This window comes from Seriola dumerili, unplaced genomic scaffold, assembly GCF_002260705.1.
Source record: "Seriola dumerili isolate Sdu_G_001 unplaced genomic scaffold, Sdu_1.0 BDQW01000442.1, whole genome shotgun sequence".
NCBI classification, from domain to species: domain Eukaryota; kingdom Metazoa; phylum Chordata; class Actinopteri; order Carangiformes; family Carangidae; genus Seriola; species Seriola dumerili.
The window spans coordinates 1,777,023-1,797,113 of NW_019174697.1; the positions used below are offsets into that span (position 1 = coordinate 1,777,023).

A 20,091-nucleotide genomic window follows, 5' to 3' on the forward strand; every position below is an offset into this window, starting at 1 on the left:
ACATCTCTCTGGTTTATGATTACCAAAGGCATGCTTGCACCTCTTTGAGCTAACCCTCGACAAACCTCACATTCGTGCTCATCCACTTACAGTACATGCTCTTTTCAAGGGGGCCAAACAAACTGTAAATAATCCATCTCTGTGACACCACAGGACACCCAGTTGGGGGTCAGCTCGTATTGTCCGTTCATTTTCATCTCAGTGGCATCAACCTCTATGTTAGCTAATGTATTTACACCCAGAGCAGCCAGGCCTGTCAGCACACTCTGCATCTGTCTGGCTCAATCTGCTACTGGTGTCAGTATGTTTACTCAAGGCCATTTAAGTCACTGCCAAGTTTATTCTGCTTTGGCTAAGAATAGCCTGACTTGTGCTGTCTTTGATCATCTTTCACCTCCACTCACCTGACACATACGCTCACAAATAAACACACACACACACACACACACACACACACACACACACACACTTCTTACATTAATTTAACTCAGTTTGGAACGGCACTTGAACTAAACGGTGCATGTAAACACTTAACATAAATATTATTGCATTCTAGTGAACCATCAAATTATATTTGGAAAAAAAGACGACCCCCCACCCCCCATTTTAAAAGCACATTACTCCCATCTTGTGGTGAGATTTGGTCACTGCCACCTTCATGTATTAAACACTCACCAATCTTAATATGCAGTGGATCTGAACTTCACCATTTTAGTATAGTGAATCTAAATTAACAACCATCTTTTGACACTGCTACATAGAGTTTTACTATCTGACTGACTTATACTCTGTGGTTTTCCTCCCTAATAGTGAGCCTCAGAGAAGTGTTAAGTAAGTATAGGTCAGAACAGTTTCATAACTCTCCTGTGTACGCAGTGTATACGGTGTACTTAGCACTTAATGTGACTTTAAATCTGTTTCTGCCTTTGTGCATTTTTCCTCTCTGCCTTCTCATTGCTCGCCTGTAGAACTCCACCTCCACCTAGACCAAGGAGGTAATTGAGACCTAACAGCTGTTAGGTCATGGTTTCTAACGTGTATCTACAAGCTGCACCTTGATTGAATGTGGAGCACTCGTGACTTATATATGTACAGTGTGTGTTGGTTGCTATGAATACCATTTGTTTGTGAGATTGTGTGTGTAAACAGGGACATTGTTATCCTGTTATCCTATTAACTTGAAAAGTTAATATTTAACAGTGCAACAATTGTTTTAACGGTTGTTTTAGCCGTGATCCCCTTGGTATATTTTATTCTGTATGTTTAAAACACAATTGCTTTCTGAGTCTGTAACGTGGTTGATCTGATTTTGCAGGAAACCTGTTGTAGAGCCCGAGAATCACGCGACCGCAGTGAGTGATACCAGCAAGAAGCGTCTGATTGAGGACACAGAGGACTGGCATCCACGAACGGGCACCTCCCAGTCCCGCTCCTTCCGTATCCTGGCCCAGCTCACCGGCACTGAAAATGGTATGTACCGACTTCAGTGTGCTCACATGGCCTTAAACAAGTCGATGATGCAGAATCTGTTGAGACTTATTACTGGTGTTTATTTAAGTGCTGAAACAGGCTGAGTATTGTAAGGCTCTTTTAAGGCCCTTTTAAATCACTATAGGCTGGAGCACTGAGTAATTATCCAAAGACGGCCAATCTTAGGGTCATTTTTTCTCTATAACTGGCTTTTATTACTTACCCTGTTCTATAATCATATTTCATTTATCAAAACTCAATTCCCTCTGTAGATTATAGTGATTTCATAGTTCTTCTAAATAATAAAAGAAAGCTTTCATCACCGTTTGATTTAATTTATTTTTCATATTACTGTGTTGACTGTAAGAGTCATTGATGGTTACATGAGAAGCCTGTGGTTTTGGGCCTCCCTCCATCCCTAAGGATTGCGTGTGCGTGTGCATGTGTGTGTGTGTATGTGGATCTATTCAACTGATGCACAGTGACATTTACAGTAACTCACTTATTAGAATAAAGTAAGATGAGATATTTGTCTGTGTCGTTCTCTATTTTTGCCAAATGATGTTACCAGACCTTTGTGGAATATGTGATGTGCTTTGAACATTTTGATGTATATTCAATGTGCTTCACTCATTCAGTTCTTACGATGACAAGATGAAGGTAGAATAACTCAGAGCAGAGATAGAGTAGCAACCAGCAGCGGCATTGTTTTTAACAAGAGTGTCTGCCTTTATCCTCCCTTGCCATTTATTGTACATTTTACTTTGTTTTCAATTGTGTTTTTTTTCCTTCATTGTTGCAGATCAAGTTCCAGAGAACAGTGGAAAGAAGTAAGTAGTTTGTGGTTTTCAACATCAAATATGTGTGTGTGTGTTTGTGAGTGGTCATCCACTCTCTGTCTGCCTTTCTCCTCTGTCTGTGAATACTTTTTTATTTTTTTTTAGTGTTGTACGTAATGCATCTGTTTTAGCAATGGTGTTGTTACAGTTTTAATAATTTCTTGATTATAGAGGTTTCAAATTCAGAACTGGCCGCCCTCACAGTCCTCCTGTAATCACGTCTGTTAGCCTGTGATTCAGAGTTAAGTCCTGATTTCCTTATCTTATGGTCGCTCAGCATCACGCTCAATTTAAGACTAAATTTGGAGAGACCGCACTGCGAGCTCTCAGAGGAAGATGGTTGAGTGGAGACAGCCGTAGACTCAGCACAGGCTGTAACGGCTACTGCTCTTCTCTGTCTTAAGTCGATTTACTCAGCAGTAAGCACAGTCTGCCCTCCATACCAGATCCCCAACCAATCAGTGTGTCACTCACTGGAAACTGTGGCTAATTAAGTGGTATTGTGGGTAATAGCAGCCCTGCCAGAAGGAGATTCCTGTTCTCCTTCTGTTAGTGGGATTTTATTCAGTGTTCTTTTCCTGAAGAAAGATATTACACATCTGCCTTGCTTTATAATTCAACACATCTGCAAAAGGAAAGTCTATCTTTTTATATTTATCTCTGACTGTGCGTTTTCTGTGACTTGCTATTTTTCCTTCATTTATCCCTGCGTTTCCTCTTGTGTTAACTTTTACTTTTATTCTCCTACATTAACCTTCCAACTTTCCTTTTTCCCTTTTTCTCCTCTGATCTTCTCTTTATGGGGAAAAATCAGAGCAAACAAGTTGGACCCAGAAGCTGTAGGACACATGTACAACAAGCTGAGAGATTGGCATCATGATGTTTCAGCACGAGCACTAAATGTACAGTAGACAAAAGTGCGCTTTGTTTTGTTTCATGTTTTATTTATTTTATTTTGACCATTATTAAAATTCACATTGCCTCTTTTTGCATAGCAACATAGTTACACTCTTTATTTGGCACAGCAGGTATGAAATGTCAACTGCCAAAGTTTTAATACAATGAGAAAAATGTGAATGACCAGCTAACAAACCCTGTTGTAAAAATTGTTCTAAAGTATATGTAATTATATTTCAAAATGTAAATTAAATGCACGCATGCAAGTTAATATAAGTACTTGAAAATGCAACATTGCATCATATTATAGTGTACAGTACATGTGTACTTTTCTTTAGCATATTGTTTATGTCCGAGCCTCCACTTTGCTCTGCACACTTTCTGTACTTCTATACTTTCTTATACTTTGTTTTTCTCTGCATGTTTGTATCTTTTTTGCCTGTTGTCTATACTAACAGAAGCAGTATGATCTGTCAGCTTTTACCACAATAAATTTTTTTCCCTTACTGCTGTTGCCTATCTCTTAATCTTTCATTCCTTTTTTTCTTCTTCTCTGGCAGAAAACGGTCAACCTGTGTATTAGGAATTTCCAGTAGCTGAAGACTTATGATGTGAAGGAATTAGTTGTGTACGAGGCGTAGAAGGTTAAAAATGTCTGTTTTCAACATACAGATTATTATTATATACGTATTATCTTATTCCATGTACAATGAAATGTGAATCACTTCCATTTTAGGCAGCAGTACTCCAGGCATTGGATGTTTCTCTCCAGTGTGCTGTCTTGTTGCCAACCAGCTGTTACTGTTGTCATTGCAAGTTTCTGATTGTCACGTAAATCAGAGTATTATAACTGGTTTTGTTACACATAATTCAAAGCCGTAACATTTAAGCAAAGTGCTACATTTAAAGACACAATGAATTTCTCACCAATATTTCTCATAATTTTGATTGTAGGCAGGTCACAGACACTAAAGTACTACGAGTGGATGATATTGTATAAACTGACAGACTGTGTCAAATCTGTGGCTGAGAGACGGTAGGATTTGTTGTCAGAAATACGCAGTGACCTGTAGCTGAAACATGAAAGGTTACAATCTGTTGGTGCAAATCTTTTGCTCAGCTGGTCTATCTAGGCAGCAAAAAAAAAGGCCAAAAAATGATTTATGATTCAATCAAATATAGTATTGTTTGAGAAGCAGCTTAAATGTACTGAACTGTTATAGTGTTAAATCTTCACTAGTTGAGAAATATACGCAACAATACATCAGTTTTTAGCCTTCATTTTGCTTGGACACTTGGCCGCCTACAGGAGGTTGTCAACTTGAAATGAAAAGCTGTGAAATTTTATAAGGGGTGGTGACCAGAAAGACTAGCACTTCTCATTTTCTCCTAAAATATACTGCAGCACTTAACATTTTTGTACTGCCACAGGAAAAGACACCCCCACTGCATCGGAGTGTCTCTGTCTCTGCTGTGTCAGGAGATTAAAAGCAATAACCACTTTTTTTAAGATTACACCCCTGGCTATCTCCTCCTGCTGAATGATCAAATGAAGCGTAGTGTTGGAGGATGAGCTGCATGTACAGTAGATACTATGGCTTCACCACCTGTAATTGTTCCCTTATGTCAGTAGTTAAAAAAAAAACCCTATGGACAGTGAGCAGGAGAATATAGGCTTATTACAAAGTGCCCCTATAATTGTCTTGATTGTTTACATGTGTCACTGAGACTCCAACTCACTGATTGTAATGTTTAGAAGGACCTGCAGATTGGCCAGGTCACACTAAGCAGTATTCTGTACAGGAGACACAGTTCCACTCAAAGATTTCTATCTTATTTATATGTGTGAGTCTGTTGTTGTGAGTTACGGTTTATATGATGTGTGTGTATCTGTTTCTTAGTGAGGCAGTTGACAAAGCCACTCCCATTATGTACACGTCGCCTGCAGCGAAAACATATTCCAAATCTGCAGCAGCACCCAGGAACGGCAACGTTGTTCCCGCTTCCACATTCAAGAGTCCTGTAGCGCAGACCAAGCCCTCCTTCCAGCCTGGAGGTCCACCAGGTACAGTATCATATGCTGTGCAGAAATCCTTACCAACGTCTGTTATTTACTGCCACCTGAATGACTGTGGTTCTGCTTCTGCTAGGAATGTAAAAGTATGTGTAGTTGCTTATTTCAGCCTATAGAGGGCAGCTCCATTCTTCAAAATCACTGCTGCTCAGCTGTAATGTTTATTGCAGGTTTAATACCTGACACTAAGCCATTTAAGATTATGAGCTCTATAAAAACCTGAGGTATTCCGTTAATGAGCTCAGATTATTAGCTTTTCCTGAGATCGCCTTAGTTAAATAGATTGTGAAATTGAGAATTATGTATTTTATTTTGTGTGAAGGCTGCTGTTAAAATACACAAATCCCTGCCACGAGACCCCGAGGTGGTCAGGATAAATATTCACTGAAAGGCATCAGTCAGGGGTCATTATTAGCAATACTAAGACACAAGTATGCACTCATACAAGAACAGATACACTATGTGCCCTAACGTAGTTCTCCAGAGGCCTCTTTAAGAAATGGTTGTTGAAAGGTGCCACAGGGAGAGGGTAGGAGAGGCCACAGTTAGTTCTCTGTTGGCTGTGTTATTCATCAGATTAACACATACTTGAGTTCGAGTAAACAAGCACGTATCTCATAGTGACCATGTGGAATGGGGCTGGGATATGCGAAATGTGACCTTCTCATTTTATTTACATAACTAAATCATTTCTGCAATTTAACTGCTGGCACCTTCTAAAGATGGAAATTAGCATAATGTTTAGGCTGTACATTTCATTGAAAAAAAAAAAAGAAAAAAAAGAAAGATGCTACAATCACATTTAAATGTTATACATACTATAAAAAGATATTTTTAATATCTGAGTAGTAAATTGCATCATTTGCATTTCTTTTCCTGAACAGTCTCTTTTTTCTCTTCTGAACTAACTTTTTTAGCTGCATAATACAGACGCTTTGTGTTATTTTCTACTCTAGTCACTTTCATTATTTGACTATGACAGTGACACAAACACCGGGCTATACTAACACATTTTTTCATATAAGTTTGGGAAGGGCACATAGCCATATTTTTCAGTTGCCTGTTGATTCTATTTTCTGTATGTTATGTTATTTCCCTCCATACTGACACTAATAGCTCTGGTGAGGAAATACAGAATCCTTTTTTCTTTTCTTTTTCTTTTTTTTTGATGAACTAGATGTAGTCATATCTAAACATATTGAGTGTAAAATGATTGGAATCTGTCTATGAAGTGCCAACCATCTGTAAGTTTTAAATTGTAAACTACCCCCAGGTTTATAAGTCCCCCAAATATACCAAGGACATCAGCTCAGTGTTCTCAGTGGTAACTACGGCCCTGCTCGGGTGTGAGAGACACTGCAAATTTTAGGGATAATCATGTTTGATGTTTTCACAGGAAGCAGCTGTCAAGTGTATTTATATCAAGAGCAGGCCATCAAATGAACCATAACAGAAACATTATTTTGGACAATAATTATCAACCAGTAAAATATCTCAAAGAATCACATTTTTATCACTATTACGAGGCCATGTCTCTCTCCGACCCAACTTCTTTCTTCTTATTAAACCCACTCCCACTGATTCTCACTTCCCTGCTAGCTCCCCGCTCTGTTTATTCAGTTCGTTTGTTCACTGTTACGAGGAAATTTCGGGAGCACTTGTCCTTTGACCTCCCAAGTCTTTGATAATGGTGCTGTATTTCAATAGAGTCTCTGTCCCCAATCCCCGCAACCCCCCGAGCACTCCCTCTGAGGGTGGCCGGCACTGACCTCCGTCCTGAACGTGAAAAAGAAGAGAAGGAAAAACTGTGCATCCTCTCCACATGTTTTGAGATGAGAGGAGGGGGATTATTTTTCCAGGTGTCTCCTCTGACTATGGGAATGTGTTGTTTCCCTCAGAGGGAAAAATCAATCCCTTGTCCGTGGAGGGTGGGGTGGCTCTGTCAAGCCCAGCTGTCTCATGCTTTGGGCATGAAGGTTAAAGATCATCAAATCATTCCCATTCATTATCTGGCTACACACACCTAAACTGTGCACATATGTTCTGGTTCAGTGATGCTAAGAAATGAGTGGAAAAAGTCGTGTATTGGTGGAAGAAACCTACAATTCTTATGACAAGAAAGTGTATTGATGGTTTGTTTGATTGTTTGCTCTGTTTTTAGTTCGGGACAATACATTTTGTTTAATGCTTTATCTCATACATTCACGCTGGGCCAGGTATTTTTCCATTTGAACAATGACACATTATTTTCCCTGCTGGCTTAGGTTTTCCTAAGGGTGGGGTAGCTCCTTCGTTTGGCAAAGTCACCAATCCTGCTCCCAAAGGTCCGGACCGCCCCACCCCACAGCCACATCCAGAGGACCTCAACTCTGTGGTGCAGCGGGCTGAGCACATCCCAGCCGGTACACGCACCCCGATGTGCAACAAGTGCAACACTGTCATCAGGTAACTAGCAAAAAAAAAAAAAACTGCATTTACAATATGAACTTTAGAACAATAAAAAATTGTTTCAGTGATTACAGAATTCAGTAAGAACATAAGAATATAAAATTCTACTTGCACTGCGCAGATTCTTTGTCTAAAAGTTAAAAACTAGTGGTCAGATGTTTTTATTATTATTAATTATTTATATATTTGAGTAATTTTCCTGGAATCCTCTGTCCCTCGCTTCTTTTCACCAGGGGCCCATTCCTTGTGGCCATGGGCATGTCATGGCACCCTGAGGAATTCAACTGTGCTCACTGCCACTCCTCCCTGGCAGACCGTGGATTTGTGGAGGAGAAGGGCCAGGTGTACTGCGAACGCTGCTACGAGCAGTTCTTCGCTCCCACCTGCTCCCGCTGCAACCAGAAGATTCTGGGGGTGAGTTGTAAAACTGAAAGGTTATCATTCTCTGCTTCAGTCTACTTGTACTTAAAACGCATTCTCTACTAACACTTTAATCATCAGTCGCTGTTATCATTTAAAGACGTAAAGCAGAGACTGACTGATTCTTCCATTGGAAACACTGCAGATTCATGTTTTAATTTAACTATTAAAACAAATGCAACCCATGTATATTATCTGGTGTACCTTATATGTTAGTAAGGTCTGGGTGGATGTTCTCGTTCAAACAAGAACTGGGATCTAGATATAAAATGATATTCTTAATCCAACTACATCTACAGGATAAGAAAACAATATAATCCTTAATGGTAACCTTAAAGGTTTGAGTCTGTTTCATTCACAAAAACAATGTTTACTGTCCTCAAACTATTTAAAAAAAACTTTGATCACATTAGGACTATGATATTAAGAGCTGTTCCTCATTTGTTCTTTTATATTTTCTCTGCAGGAAGTCATGAATGCCCTGAAACAGACCTGGCATGTGTCCTGTTTCGTCTGTACTGCCTGCCAGCAGCCAATCAGAGGCAGCATGTTTCACATGGAGGATGGACGGCCATACTGTGAAAAAGGTACAGCAGGAAGCCCAAATAAAATCTTGTAATGACAACCTTATATGCAAACAGACTAAGATGTTGTCGATGCACTATTTACTCAGACTACTACAACCTGTTTGGGACCAACTGCCACGGGTGTGACTTCCCCATCGAAGCAGGGGACAAGTTCCTGGACGCTCTAGGATTCACCTGGCATGACACCTGCTTTGTGTGCGCGGTAGGTCAGGGCGACGACTTCACTCCCAGCAACAACAAGGGTTGGATTCAAAAATGAGAAAATGTTGAGAATATTGTGTGAATAACAACGCTGCTCTCTCCACAGGTCTGCTCTGCTAGTCTGGAGGGTCAGGCATTCTTCTCCAAAAAAGACAAGCCTTTGTGCAAGAAACATGCCCACACTGTCAACATCTGACCTGCCTCTGTGAATACGAACGGGAGAGGGTAACGGTGTCAGTTTACAGCGATCTATATTTCAGTCAGATGGTAAAACTGATCTGATTTATCTGTTAGAATAACATTGGGTCAGATGTTCCACTGTAAGCTTTATTTTTGCGCTAGTATTTTAATTCACCATTCTCATTGGTTATTTCATTTCAGTGTTTTTTTTATTTTTTTTATAGCAGGAATACATTTGAATACACTGTTAGCGCCCCTCTGCCAGTTCTATATCTGTGCAAGTGGATTTTAATACATGAGTTTTAGCTGGGCTTTTTATTTGTGCGGGTGGTGTGTTAAGCTCTCGATAGGCATTTTTGTTTAACACAGAATAGGATACATTACATGTAGTTTACTGCAATGACCTACTGAGCCCCTCAGGGGTCACATGTTTGGAAAAAAAAAATGATGACGAGTTAAGCTATGCCATGTGTTACTAAAGTGAGTGCAAGGTTTAGAAATTAGGATTATTTAAGGGGAAAAAAAATATTTATTTGTAAGCAGGGACCATTCAAGTCAAAAAGACTTATGGGTATCTGGCCTTCAGAATAAAAATGGGAAATTTTATTATTATTTTTTTATTGTTTTAAAGTAATGCTGTATTTAATCACTCCCAGTAAATGAAAGCACAAATCAGTAGTAACATGCATAGCAGTGTGTAAATCTGACACTGCTGGCCCTGCTTTATAGTTAACGCATGAAAATGATGAGGATAAAGTTCAGCCCAGGAGTATTTTGAAAGGGCTCTGCGATGACAAGACAGATCAAGTAGTGATGCTCTGCTGTTTATGTATATTTTCTAATGCCTGTAATTCAGGAACAAAATGGTTAGTGAGCATGCTTGTAGTGAATACCCTCACGAAAACGTACTTCATCTAACTAGTTCCTGACATGAAAATGCATGATGTTTGGTAGATTTCAGTCAATTAACACAAAACTATTTTAATATATACTTCCAGAAGCTGCTGTGAGCTTTGTCTTGCACAATTTCTATGCATAGAAAAAAAAAAAAAAACAGTTTGTATTTGTGTAATGGATATTTTCTCAGTGAACACTGTGGATAAATAAGCACTTCTCTTCTTACTTTCATTTCAAATAAAAGGGTTCAACAATGTCAAAGCTCTCGAGTATGTCTTATGTTGTAGCTCTTTAACAGTCTTATCCCAGTTAATGTGGCTGACCTTGGACTGGAACATTCAAAAGGAATTCTTCTTCTCCTGCAAATACCCTGTTTGTGCACGTGTCCTTTTTTTATGTGTTTGTCAATGCACAGAAAGAAATGATGCATCATGGCTCCTATGTGTATTATAGATTTATAAATCTGTAGTTGTGACAGTAATTATTCAGACAGGCAGGCAGACAGGCACCAGCATGAGCTTCACCTGCAGTAAGAGGAGGGGGGGGAAAGTACACATCTCCATAGGGACAGGAGAAACAGCGCTCACCAGGCGCAGAGACACTTGGTGCATTCTTTCCTATCTAATAACTAATAACAATTCTGTTGTGGATATACACACAGTTACATAATTCAAGAATGACAGACAACAGGAGTGTGTTATTGTAAGGAAATGTACCTACAGTAAGAGATGAGCTGAGCGTACTGATGTGCACTTCTCCAAGACGTCGGAGGTGGGAGCTGTGCGCAGGACGACTCGACATTTAACCAGCCTCAAAAAAAAAAACAAAAAAAAAAAACAGCCGTGGAACACTTGGAAAACTCTGCCAGAAGACAGGAGGACACATGCAAATAAACAGCGCGGTGGTTGTTCAAATCAAGACAAACTTGGAATCACGCGGGTTTAAAGCGTGAGGAAAAACGGTAAGTTTACTTTGCCTTAACAAACTGAAACCTCGCTGTGTGTCGGATCTGCAGCGGTGGTCTTGCGGTTGTGATTATCAAGCTCCTCTGTGAAAGCGGAGGGGATCTGCGATTTGTTTTCCGCGCTGCTGTTCGCCAGAGTTCAGCTCAAGTGCTTATTTAGCTGCCTGAGCTTGAGTTTTGATACTGGCGGCAGCTGCAGGGTGATCAGCGGGACACCCGACAGTAACTGCTGTGATGATGATGGTGATGATGATGGTGATGGTGATGCTTATCAGTGGTTGGTGCCATGATCGCCACTCAGTGCATCTTAATGCCTGGTCTGAGGGGGAGAGTATCGCTCCCAGAATTGCTTTAATATAAGATGGGGTTGAGTTTATAGACGTTTTAATAAACTGACTGTGCTTTGATTGAGCATTATTGACAGCAATAGTTAAAGTGATGAAGGTAAATTCAAAATATGTTGCTGAATTCTTAGTGCCTTGTTTGTTATGAACTTATCTATTAACATATTAGTCATTTTAATGTCAAGATTGCTGTTATGTGATCGTTGTTTATATTTATTTTCCACAAGGATTGCATTGCAGGTGTAGATGAACAAGTAACCTCCGTCAATAACATACGATATGACATAAGACATGGGGTACCTATGTTGACAAATGGGTGATTAAAGGTGCAGGTGTGCTTTATTTTATTCCTCTGTATCTTTTACTGCATTCAGTTGCTTGTTTTGGATCTTTCGTTTACATGACATAAACTTCATCACCACGTGTATTTTAGACACTTTTCATGGAGTTTCTTTTTTTTATTAGTGACCATAAGGAAATCTCATCATGTGATAACTTAAAAGTTGAATTATGAGATAAAAATGCTGATAAAGATCAAGTGATATGTGCAAAAGCTACCAAATGGACCTTGTAGTGAGATTGAACTTTGAAGCTCAGATTTATATAATATGATTGTTGTGCTCAGTCAGTGTAGAGTTAAATACTGTGCAGGAAAAAAATGGAATGAGGTGTACTACTTTGACACCCTGTACATGCGTGTTAATGTCTGGCAGTGAGCTAAAGACACCATTGCCAGTCGGTGTATAGTGGCATTGGGTCAATGGCAACATTTAACTGTTGAACGCATTACACAAAACCTGTCTGTGCTCTGCAGTTGATCACCGAGCAAGTCAGTGAACCAGAGCTGATGTCTGTGACACGACCAAAGTCCTGATGTTTACATCAGCATCTCAGCGGCCGTGCTCAACCTGCTGCACCTCATGCACGGTCTGTGGTGTTGTCTTTGAATGCACCATCAAGCCTTGAAACTCGCTGCAGGACACAGAGGCTCATTGAGGCAGAGCTGAGTGAGCATTTATTGGGTAATATTAGACACACAGAGAGCGATCAAACCAGCACCCACCACCACCACCCACCACCACCCAGACCTTGCCCTGGCTGTGCTCCTGGCAGGAGGAACGCCCGTCATTAGGCTTACACGATGAGGATGGCATGTCAAGTGAGCGTGCATGGCAAGGCAGTGTTTTGTGGTCTACCACAGACTCAAGCTTCAAGTGTTTCAGCTTGTCTAACTTTCTGGCACTGATGGCTTACACAGTGTGTGTGTGTGTGTGTGTGTGTGTGTGTGTGTGTGTGTGTGTGTGTGTGTGTATGTGTTTGTGTGTGTGTGAAATGTACCAGCATTCATCTTGTAAGGCCCAGTTGTGGCAGCAGCGTGATGGCAGGCCTGTTTGTTAAAAATGCCTGTGATCCAGAAGGATTAAAATTTTATACTTAACAGCACGCAGAGTGTTCACATATGAATCAGAATTAGTGTGTTCACTTGTGGATGGGTTAATGGATTTCTATCCATGTAACCAGCACAAATGGAAAAGTGAAGGATGATGAGACATCACACATTTCAAAATGATGTAAGCTTGATGGAAATGTGGCTGCAGAAAGATTATGAAACTCTCAACTGACATAAGAGAATTATGAATAAAATAGCCGTACATGTGTATATATTATTTACTGGATTATTGTATTTTAAGCACATGTGGTTGCCTGCTCTTAAACATGTAATCAGACAATCACAAACACTACAAACCTGTTGAAATGAAGACACCAGCTCCTCACAGGGACAGCTGCACTCTTGGATGCACAAAAACTCGTGCGCAAACACTCATGATCTAGGTAGATACTGGCCTCAGTGTGGGTTTGTCCACAGGGCTAAACTTAGCAAGCTGTGACCCCTCACCTCAGTTTCCTCCCGTATAATTGCAGGAAGCAAGCCCAGCCAATCAGAGCAGAGATATTTGGTGCATATTAACAAGCTCAATGGGAGCAGTATTTCAGGAGTAGCCAGGTAATGACGGAGAATGTGGGGGGGGGGGGGGGGTTTGTCAGAAAATGTGAAGATACCAGAGACTGATGTGAGACTGAGGAACACTCAGGTTTTTTAGATTTCTGTTTGAAGACGGAAGAAACGTAACACTCAAGTTTTGAGTTTATCACCTCACACTTCTGCTTTAAGCAGTCTGTCATGTGATATGAGCACAGTGACTGTCAGACAGAGCTAAAGGTGGAACTGCAGAGACAAACTGTCAGGGATTCAGTCGCAGACAGACTTTACTTGATTTCTTTTCCAGCTGCTAGGACATTATATTTTTTCATGATGTCTTTTCTTCTACACACACACACACACACACACACACACACACACACACACACACACACACACACACACACACTGATGGAGAAGCATCTCGTATCAAGGCTTTCCACAGGTATGGCTTTTCCAGCTGTCATTCACAGTGATTTCTGCCAGTGGCTGCTGTTCCTCCCACGCACTAAGAGTCTGTACTGTGTCTCCCGTGCATGCACACCGATACATACCAAAGGAAAGACACAATCGCACAGCGTTATTTTCTTTGTAACAACACAGATATTGCCTGGGATGCAGGCCTGTGCTTGTATTTGTTCCAGACAGCCTCATCCCTCTCCGGATGATGGATAGAGACGATCATTTTGTGGCGCACACCCCAGAAATCTTCAGTTTAAGTTTGAAATCAAGATAGACTGTCATTACGATCACCGGTAGTTTTATCCTGTGCCTCGTCTGGCTCCCATCAGCTAGGAAGTACAGGTTGCTGATCTTGTTCCACTTAGTAGTAATCTCCCTTTTACCAATAGGGTCCGCCGGCTCTTTCACAATTAATTCAGCGCCCAGACCAAAGCACAGATGCCGCGCTCACTGTTTCATCAATAGTCACTGACAAGAGACAAATGTGGCCAACAACGGGATTTACTTAAAAGCTGCAAACAGCATCTGCTCTTTGCCTGGAAGGTCGGCAACCATGTGAGAGAAAGCTGACATCCTGTTATTAGAGAGAGAGAGCGAGAGAGAGGGGCAGAAGAAAAAAAGAGGGAGAATGAGGTACAGGATGAAGAACAGAAGAGGGTAAGGTCTACTTTGCATGATTGCGTGAAAAGTCAAAGTAAGGAAATGACCTGAGCTTGAAATTTAGTCTCAGCCCTTTCAGTCATAGATGGCAGACACATGAGCTCCTTCACAAAACTACTTTTTTTTCTTTTCTTTTTTTTTCTTCCAGAGAAAGACGAGTGCTGGAGCTCTGGCTGGCTACGGTGACAGGATGCTTTCTGATCTCCTGTGTTTGGATGGTGAGACAAACTCTCGAGCACTCTGCATCTCTGTTTGACTGAATCGTCTCTTTTTAAAACTTTAAACCTATTTTATTCTCCTAAATTGATTGACATCACACACGTTTATCTGCACTTTCTTGGTTGTTGGTTGAGATGTATCGATTCATGTAAACTCTCAAATGTAACTTGAAGTGGTCTTACTTGATGCTCCAAACCGATAATATTGTGAAGAAAGTGAAATCCAAAGCCTAAAAGCTGTATTGATCACGATAGACTGAGTGTTGATTTTCCTGCAGTAGATGTAGTATTTGGCAGGGCTGATCCTGAGTTTGTGTGTGTGTGTGTGTGTGTGTGTGTGTGTGTGTGTGTGTGTGTGTGTGTGTGTGTGTGTGTGTGTGTGTGTGTGTTTGTGTGTGGTGGGAGATTGTTTGTGTGTTTTGAGATTGTAATTCCGTCTCGGCAGCAATTTGCCTCCAAAGTGGCGAGCTAATTGACTTTCTGCTGAGCCTGTGGATGGCCATGTAAAATAAACCACACTGACTATAATAGAATCCTGTTTTTCTCCACTAAAGTATCAGGCTAGACGCAGGCTCCGTCTGCTGACCCTAGTGCCGGAAATGAATGAGATCAACATCTGATAGAGAGTAGTAAATTTTAGAAACTCTCAGAAGCTTTAATTTCACCTGAGTGATTTATCATAGCAGCGCAGGGCTGGTGAATGTCTATTCATGTGCATAGAAGATGAAGCAGTTAATAATGCCACAGTTTTGACTGAATTATGTAACAGATTTGGACATTGTTCTTTATATTATTTTAGCCCCTTATTGCTGTCAGATCTATAGAAACATTTTGAAATATTAGCCCACGTATTAAGTGGAGGGGAGCACAAAGAGTCATTGTTAGTCTCTGACGAGGCCATGGACAAACTGTATATTTTTGCCCCCTTGATTTCAACAGTGAGCAGGCGTGCTGCATCATTTAATTAGCATTCCTTTTACATTAAGCAACGAACTTGCCACTACAGGACCCATCATAAACAGCAAAATATGCTGACACAGCTCCAACACAGAGCCTCAGTGTACAGTCAGGAGCCGAAGCAACGCAGCGCCGTGAAAAACAGAGTTACTGTAGCCAGAGAGGACAATAGTAGCCTGTATATGTGCAAGAGGCTCTCGCTCCAGCTCCTTCTGTGACAGTGACCCGCTGGCAGGGGCCGAAGCCAAGCACCAGTTTGAGTTGGAGAGTAACTCACACCCGTAAAGAATGTCAAGAATCTGTGTGTTAAAGTTCACACTGTATCTGCGTCTGGATCCTGGCAAATAAAAGACAGCTGTGTGTGTGTGTGTGTGTGTGTGTGTGTGTGTGTGTGTGCTGTGCGTGCATGCATGTGAGCATGTTAGATGTGAAAACGACGAGACTTGCACAGAGTCAAAGAATAAAGTTATGCAAATATTATTACTGCATGGGAAGATCGCTTTAACTTTGTACACATGTTTTGAGAATGGTGGTCCCATCTAGTGTTAGAGTGTGCACTGTCGCAAACACTGTCTCTCACTCTCTCTCTCTCTCTCACATACACACACGCGTTTGACGAGCAGGTAGCAGGCAGAATGTCAACCCATAATTATGCTCTAACTTAGCGGTTTATTAAGAAAAGACAGGTCAGCCGGACCACCCAGAATCACAGTATAAGTCACCTGTTTCATCTGCAAGGGAAAGTCCAAGATTCAACACTCCTCGCTGTGTTCAGCACCGTACCCAGCTGTGACTCAGTGTTATTTCGCTGATAAAATATTGGCCCAGGGTTAGTGGAATATGTTTTATGACACTTGCTTTCTTTTCTGGGAATTTTAAAGTTCCTAATCCCTTATATCTGTATAAAGAAGGGGTTCTGTGTTTCACCGTACTCGCAACACATCAACGAGATCTCCCCTGACAGTTTGATCTTTCAACAGACTAGTCTGAAAAGCTTTGTTCAGATTTTTTTTTTAGTGTGTCCGTCCTACTGTAGACCTCATTCTGCACCCTATCTGATTCTGCAATTGAGCGTCATGCTCGTCTGTGAAATGGCAAGTGACAGCGAGTGCCACTCAGGCTGTGAGAGGGGAGATGGAGAAACAGATGAAATCAATTTCTCTCTTGTTCATGTTTTTCCTGTTGCCCAGCCCTGTGTTTCTGATGACAGATGGTGAAATGGGTTTCATATGTGACTTTTTTTTTTTTTTTTCCCCATAGATTCAGGAGAGGGCAGAGAGAGCATTTAGAGTCATACCTGTGAGGCCGTCCGCATGGAAATGTGCTGACATCAGCGCTTTGCATTTCAAACCCGCGGGATACAGGAGGATGAGGAGGATGCGGCAGTGACGGTACAGAAGAAGCTGGGTTTGCATAGATCATATCAGGTGAGTCCGCCCTGAGAGTGAAATCTCTTATCAACACTAATCCGTTAATTAAAGACTCAGTCACATCCTGGAGCAAGCAGGACAGAATGGAGTGTGGACGTGTGTGTGGACGAGTAAAAACAACACGACCTTAAACCTCGCAATAGCGAATAATAAACAGGAACACACTTACTGAGATATTAGTGTTACATATTTGTCATCTGTCTACAGTGTAACAGATGTTTAAGAGAGTGTATTTTCAGCATCTATTGTGGCTCTCAATAGCACAATGCTTTTTCTGGAAACAAACTACACACACACACACACACACTCACACGCGACACTACATCACAATGCAATCCCTGATAGGTTTTGGCATCGGTTGCAGGATTAGGGAGCCAGCCAAAACAGGTGACAGGTGACATACTCATGTCAACACTTCATGAAAAGGACTTTAACTTTGGATTAACTAAATTACTATTGCAAACAAAAGGTGAGTCGTGTTGCTGTAGCTTGGACATCATTTCAACCCCTATTTGCGGCGTATGCCTGTCACATCCCTAGTGGGTCGTTTCAGCTTGTGGCAGCTGTGGTTCTTTGTTGAAACAGTTCGTGTTTAGGCATCAGTTGTCATGATCTTCCAGACTTTTCCCCAGTGACATTTCCAATGGTTTTTCTCTTTATTTTTGACCAGTTCTCGTGGAGAGTTCTGCAGAGATCATTTGAGCTGTATAAGGTGTCTCGCGTCAACCTCTTTTATAGCTACAAATACACTGTTATAGTAACTGACACTCAGGCTAATAGGACCCACCTTGGTAGCAGCGTTTGTAATTGTGATTAAGTTTCTTTAATTATGTGCTTTGTTTGTGGTTTAGGGGCCTGATGACATTAGTGAAAGAAAAGTTACAGACTTCCTTGAATGAATTAGCCAAGGTTGTGTTGGGTTTGGCCTCATCTAACCATGTGGGGAAAAAAACACTTTTCCAGCAGCTTGATTGACTGCTTTTGAAGACTTTGAAGTGACTCATCAGATTGATATCAGCCATGTCGCCGACACCCTATTGGCAACTCTGGGAATAGCTCAAACTTGACTTGATGCAGACATGCGGAACATTTTTTCTGTTCTTCAAATCGAGTTAGCCACATCGGTGTCCTTCATCTTTAGGTGAGGTTCAATCCAGTCTGAGGAGACATCGGCTCCTCTCTTTGTCTTTCCGAGTCTGGCCCCTGAGAGCTTTACGTAGAGGAGAGGCTGGATCGGATTACAATAAAAAGAGAGAGAGAGAGTAGCACTCGACTAACCTGCCACAGCCCGGATTGTTATTGCAGGTGCTCAAGAGCAGACACAGCTGTTAATTACAGCTACGTAGCCACACATGTGGGGCTGCAGTCACACATGAATGGCCACATACAAGTGCACGTTGGCAATGCCAGAATACACAGATTAGGATTTAAGCATCAGGAGAAAGTTTCAGGTGGATGAAATGCTTTCTCGTTTGCTTTGGCCTTTTTGCTACGTGAATGCTTGTCTGTCAAAAGCGTATCGTTCGTAGCTGAAATGAATGGTCAGCTGCCTTCAACACAGTGGACTCTCAGATAACTCGCATAACACAATGACATTTTATATACATAGTTCAGTTTATCAGAAGTGTTTACATCGTACTCAGTAACACGGTTGCTTGTATCAAGCCCGTAGATGTAGTGAATTATATTGCAGATACTCTGTAACACTTGCCTGTCCATTTAATCAGCATCAGACCAACATAAGAGACAAAGACTGGAGTGGAGCTCATGTCTGTCTGTCTGAATGAGCTCCGTCCTCTGCTTGTCAACACACATCAACCACATTATCATGTGCTGACACAGTATGGAGAGGGTGATGAATATTCACTGTCAGTACTCTCAGTTTGAGGAAAAAGGGATACAAGAGTATCTGTTGGTTTAGATAGAGTAGAGTGTTGGTTTAAACAGCCCTTTATCACAAGCACAACTCTGTTTTTGAGTTAACTCCCTAACATTTTATGAGGTGTGTGTGTGCACGTATGTGTGTTTGCATGATTGTGCTTGTATTTGTGTAAGTGAACAGCTGCTCGTTCTTTTCTCCACCTGCGTACTGTGACTTTGAGCAATGGCCCTCTTGGTTCTCTTTTACTTTTCTCAAAGATCAAGTTTAATTAATGACTACTCAGGCTTTTAGTGCAAAACTCTCTCTGGCAAAAAATTGCAAGATAAGTGACTTTTGTCTCAAGTGCCAACATTTTGTGGCTTTATTGGTTTCCTGATTCGGGTTTGAGCTGAAAATGCTTGATTTATCCTCACATACAGACAGACACACACAGTTTTTCTACAATTAAGAACTGTTTTCTGCTTCTGGACACAAAATGGTCAAGATGCTGGGTGTTCCCCATCTTTTAAAACCTGTGTTTATTTTAGTTTTTTGAAAGTGCTGCAAATTAAGCAGTAAGTAACCTTGGGTGGACTGTTCCATGGGAGTACGAGTGGGTGAGAGAGGGAAGAGGAGAAGAAGGGAGCTGAGAGAAAAACCTCAAATGTGAAAATGACTGGAACTCCCATGGTTTTCAAAACAGAACTCAAGATTTCATTACACATACCTGGACAACTGAGGGCATGGAAAAACCCCTCCCTGTGTGCGCACATGTACACACGCACACACATGCATGCACTCAACAGCAGGCTTGGTCAGAGAAATAATAAGAATAATGTAAACTAAATAGAGCAGAGACGACTCCAAGCCAACAGAGCCAGCACGTGTCAGCTTCAGAAATATGCAGAACTCCAGTCATCAATCACAGACAGGAGGGCCTCGGTCACGCTGACAGGCTCGGACAGAGAGGAGGCAGAGTTTTTTGGACGCTGTCTCCGCGCGGACGGGGCCCGGTGGCGGCTGTGTTCCCAGACCTGACTACAGCTTCTTGGGTTAGGCTTGGTTGGGACTGCTCCAAGGTGTTCAAGTCTGACTGATGATGAGGCATCACGTCAAACCAACGTCAACAACAGAGTAAAGCTAATAGTCTTGTCAATAAGGCCAGTTGGCAGCGTTCATTTAGGTTCTCCTCAGTGTTGTT

The 20,091-nt window shown here is 41.4% G+C and overlaps 1 protein-coding gene across 4 annotated transcripts in view; it reads left to right on the forward strand.

Moving 5' to 3' along the window:
- The window catches only part of LOC111234167 (PDZ and LIM domain protein 5-like), a 38,577-nt gene extending 28,303 nt beyond the window's left edge, over positions 1-10,274 (forward strand). For 3 of the 4 annotated variants that reach the window (XM_022762114.1, XM_022762115.1, XM_022762118.1), the window contains exons 6-13: positions 1,316-1,470; positions 2,273-2,300; positions 5,108-5,271; positions 7,545-7,725; positions 7,962-8,142; positions 8,615-8,735; positions 8,822-8,937; positions 9,043-10,274. In XM_022762114.1, coding sequence (XP_022617835.1) covers positions 1,316-1,470; positions 2,273-2,300; positions 5,108-5,271; positions 7,545-7,725; positions 7,962-8,142; positions 8,615-8,735; positions 8,822-8,937; positions 9,043-9,132 — 1,036 coding nt within the window. In that variant the 3' untranslated portion in view covers positions 9,133-10,274. Of the gene's footprint in view, positions 1-810; positions 832-968; positions 996-1,315; positions 1,471-2,272; positions 2,301-5,107; positions 5,272-7,544; positions 7,726-7,961; positions 8,143-8,614; positions 8,736-8,821; positions 8,938-9,042 lie in introns of all 4 variants that reach the window. The other variant, XM_022762117.1, reaches the window with a different exon arrangement.
- Positions 10,275-20,091: the final 9,817 nt, after the last annotated feature.